The 3,901-nt window shown below is 38.8% G+C and overlaps 1 protein-coding gene across 1 annotated transcript; it reads right to left on the bottom strand.

Annotated features, from left to right (window-relative positions):
* Positions 1 to 3,238: 3,238 nt before the first annotated feature.
* LOC121484331 (U1 small nuclear ribonucleoprotein C-like) lies at positions 3,239 to 3,685 on the bottom strand. Its single transcript, XM_041743478.1, has one exon. It carries the CDS (start codon positions 3,683 to 3,685, stop codon positions 3,239 to 3,241), a length of 447 nt encoding a protein of 148 aa, XP_041599412.1.
* Between the last annotated feature and the right edge of the window lie 216 nt (positions 3,686 to 3,901).

Genomic DNA, 3,901 nt, shown 5'->3' with positions numbered 1-3,901 from the left:
AAATAAATTGTTCACCTAACAGATTTTACAAGAAAATAGCAGCTGCTTCTGACACAAGTAGACAGATACTCATTATCAAGCAGATGGATTGATTTCTTTGGAGAAATGTAAACAGGAAAAACAAACACCCTTCCTACATAACTTTTTAAAAATTTTCTTTGGTATTTGTTTAATATCTTGATTGAAAACATAGGTCATGTGGAACAGAATGTCCACATTGAAGAAGCTGAATGCAAAAAGTATCTCAAAAATCAGATGAGAGAGGAGAGCCATATACAGAAAGGGGTCTAGGATCAGAGATCGCTATAAGTGACTTCCCACTATCAACTGGAGCAGTGAGTGCTCAGAAGTTTCCCCAGGGAAAGTGTCATTTTAGGAAATAATACTCAACAGACTAGCATTTCCTTTTAGAATCAAGGTAATGGCTTCTGAGCAACCTGAAGTTTATTCAGTCTTTGATTCATATTGAATACCTGTATTGTTGGCCCTAAGAAGCCCAATGCTAACATTTGGGTATGTATTTGTATTGGTCATTATTCTCTAAAGAAACAGAACTAATAAAATACGTGTGTGTATCTATATATGTCTATAATCTTTATCTATCTGAAAAATTTATTTTATGAAATTGGTACATGTAATTTCAGAGGCTAGCAAGTTTGATTATAGAGGCTAGCAGGGTAGGCCACTAGGCTGGAGACCCAGGGAAGAGTTGATGTTGCAGCTCATGTCAAAAGGCAGTCCTGTTTTGGGAGAGGTCCGTCTTTTTCTCTCAAGGACTTCAACTGATTTGATAAGGCCTATCCACCTTATGGAAGGTAATCCATACTCTGCTTTACTTAAAGTCTACTGATTTAAATACTAATATCATCTAAAACAGGCTCACAAGGACACCTAGAATGGTGTCTGACCAAATATCTAGATACTGTGACCTATTCATGTTGACACATAAAGTTAACCATCTCTGTGTTCATCCTTAGAGTTTAATAAAGATGGTTTTGCTTATTCTATATGACAGGAAAAAAATTCCCAGCAACCTATGTAAGAAAAAGCCTCAGTTGTTGAAATTCCAAAGAAAGGCAAAATCATTCCACATAATTGTTTTCAATCATTTCCTGACCAGGTGAGACTCCGTTATTTTATAGAATCTTCTTAATATCTAAGCTTCCTTTCTGTCTATTCCTCCTTCTTCACCACTCTCTTCTTACCAAATGCCCTTGATAAAATACAGGTATGTAGGCATTTAAAAAAGAAATGGAATTGTCTTTAAGGAAGAAGAGAGATTATAAGTAGATAGGAAACCATATTCCACTGGACAGTATCTGACATCACATATGTTGGTAAGTATTGCTGGGAGCTGAAAATGACAACAGTAAAGTCACACTCCAGGGTTTTACCCAATGCTCTCTCCTTGAACAGGCCATGAACTCAGTACTACTGACTCACAGCTGAGAAATGACTGAGGAATTAATAGCTCTGGTTCAGCTACATTGCATGGTGACCTACCATTGTTCTCTCCTCGGTGACTTTGGAAGGAATTGACTAATCTCAGCCAAATGTAGTGAACCATTACCAAATACCACAATGTATCCTCATGGTTGTTTTCAAAGCAGAATACTGTTCATGTTTGTAGAGAGATGTTTGAGGTTCGCAGAACATACTCTGGCCATGTTTACTACTCAAGTATTTCCAAATTCATTTATCAATCATCAAAAAACCCATGTTTATTATTATTAATTTATTTTCATTAATCTTGTGGGGATTGCAAATGCAAGGATCTTATCTCTTATGAGGTTATGACAAATACTTAACATCAGCAAAAAGTTTACCTCTAGTTACCCAGGCAGGAAGTGTGGGCAAACCAGTTTGGTCCGGTGTGTAGAAGGGAGAAAATCACACTATAGGAGAGTTTCAGTATGCCATAAAGGTAATTTGACTTCTCATACATTTGAGGGAAGCTCCATTCAATTCAACTGTATTTATTGAGTTCCTGCCATGTTCAAGACACTGGAGTAGGTAGAGGTAGTGGTAGGGAGATGATTTAGAGATGAGTAAACTATAGCCTTTATTCTGGTAGAAGAAAAGATTTAGAGATAAGTAACCTATAGCCACTATACTCCTTATAATTATAACCTAGAAGGAAGAATTAAAACAGGACATATATCCATCCATCATATAGGGGAAAATGTAGTCAGTAACCCAAGAATAGAAATAGTCATGTAGTGGTTTATTACCCCAAATGTCTTCTTGTACTTTTAGAGGAAGAGGACTTGGGCTACCAGCTATCTACCACCTTTGTAAAATTTGTCCAGTGGCCAGGAATCTGAGGAAGAAACTCAGCGTATTTTGGATATAGTCTCCAATTCTTACAGCAAAGCCTTCCATATTACTTACTCTGTTCTTGGTCTTCAAATTTAGGCTGCTAAAACTTGAAAATTTAGAAATACACTTCTGTGAGTAGCATCCAGCTGACATGGCACCTGATACCACAAATACCTTTAAGAGATCCAGGCTGTAGATCCCAGAATGTAAAATGCATACTAAGTACTACCAAGCTTACAAATTCTGTGTGCCTTCCACCTTGTTTTTGACCTCCCGTGAACCCACATCTCTCACCTATTGTCTACTCCCTTGCTCTTCCCTGGGCCAAAGCCCAGAGATTTTTGTTTTGTGACAGAAACTACCAAGCTTGTTGACTTTGCCCTTTTCTTGTGCTAATTTTCAGTTTGAATGTCTTCTCTGGACACAGAGATTTTAGTGAAAGCTTACTAACTACCTTTGTTATGTAACCTAGAGTTTAGTCCAGATTGGTAGCTGATACACCTTAGCTACTATTTCAACAGTTGTAGAGTTCTGAGGAAGCTCCTGGTAGAAGTGGATGAAGTGATTTGTGCCAAACCACATCCTTCCTCTGTTTAGATTACAGTGTAAGCTGATTACAAAATTATTTTGGATGCTTTCTTTTAAGAAATCTTGACACTTGCCACAAAAAAACAAAGCTAAATGTTTTTTTTATATATAACTAAAACAGTTGACAATTTTATTTTCACAATACAAATGAAAATTGCCTTTTCTTTTTGTCCCACTACTCCCCTGCAAAAACTATTCTCTCTTTGATAGGAAGGGGAAGCAAATCTTCCTTGTCATGCTGTTAGAAAACACCCAGAGTCACAGCACCATGATCTCCTGGTGAAGTAGAACAAGTAATATAAAATAAATATAAAGAGGTTCCTGTTTCTCCTTATCTGTCTGGTCGAGTCATTCCTGGCCAAGTGGGCACCATCATGGGACGAGCAGGAGGTCTCATCATTGGGGGCCCAGGCATCATTGGCATATGGCCTCCCATAGGTGGCTTCATTCCAGGAGCAGGTCCCACTGGCATCATCCCAGGAGGAGGAGGGCCCATCACTGGCATCATACCAGGGCAAGGAGGACCCAGGAGACTGGGGGGAGGTGGGATCATTGTCCCTGCAGGAGGAGGAGCAGAGAATGGAGTAGGAGGTATCTTTCCTTGTTGAAATGCAGTGGTTGTTTTGTCGATCAGGCTCTGAGCTTGCTCTTCCATCCATTTCTGATAGTAGTCTTTCACATTCTCTTTGTGTTTCCTACCACTGCAGTGTGTCTTTCTCACAGATGGAGAGTCATGTGTGAGGTATGTGTCACAGTAGTCACAATAAAACTTAGGCATGTTGCTCTGTAGGCAGTTGGCCTCTCCATCCCCAAAGCCAAATGTTTTCAAAGATTTGATTTCCTCTCTACCTACATATGTGGTACTCATAAAATAAAGGGCACCTGCCTTTAAAATGTGAACTCTGGTGTTTGCAAGTCATATAAAGTTTAGAGTGCTAGGTCCAAGTAGGGCTATGTCTGTAGTAGTCATTCATTAAATATTTCTTGGCAGAAT

Source organism: Vulpes lagopus, chromosome 1, assembly GCF_018345385.1.
Source record: "Vulpes lagopus strain Blue_001 chromosome 1, ASM1834538v1, whole genome shotgun sequence".
Lineage (NCBI taxonomy): Eukaryota > Metazoa > Chordata > Mammalia > Carnivora > Canidae > Vulpes > Vulpes lagopus.
Note: the sequence above shows the minus strand (reverse complement) of the source record. Positions and strands in the feature narration are given on the sequence as shown.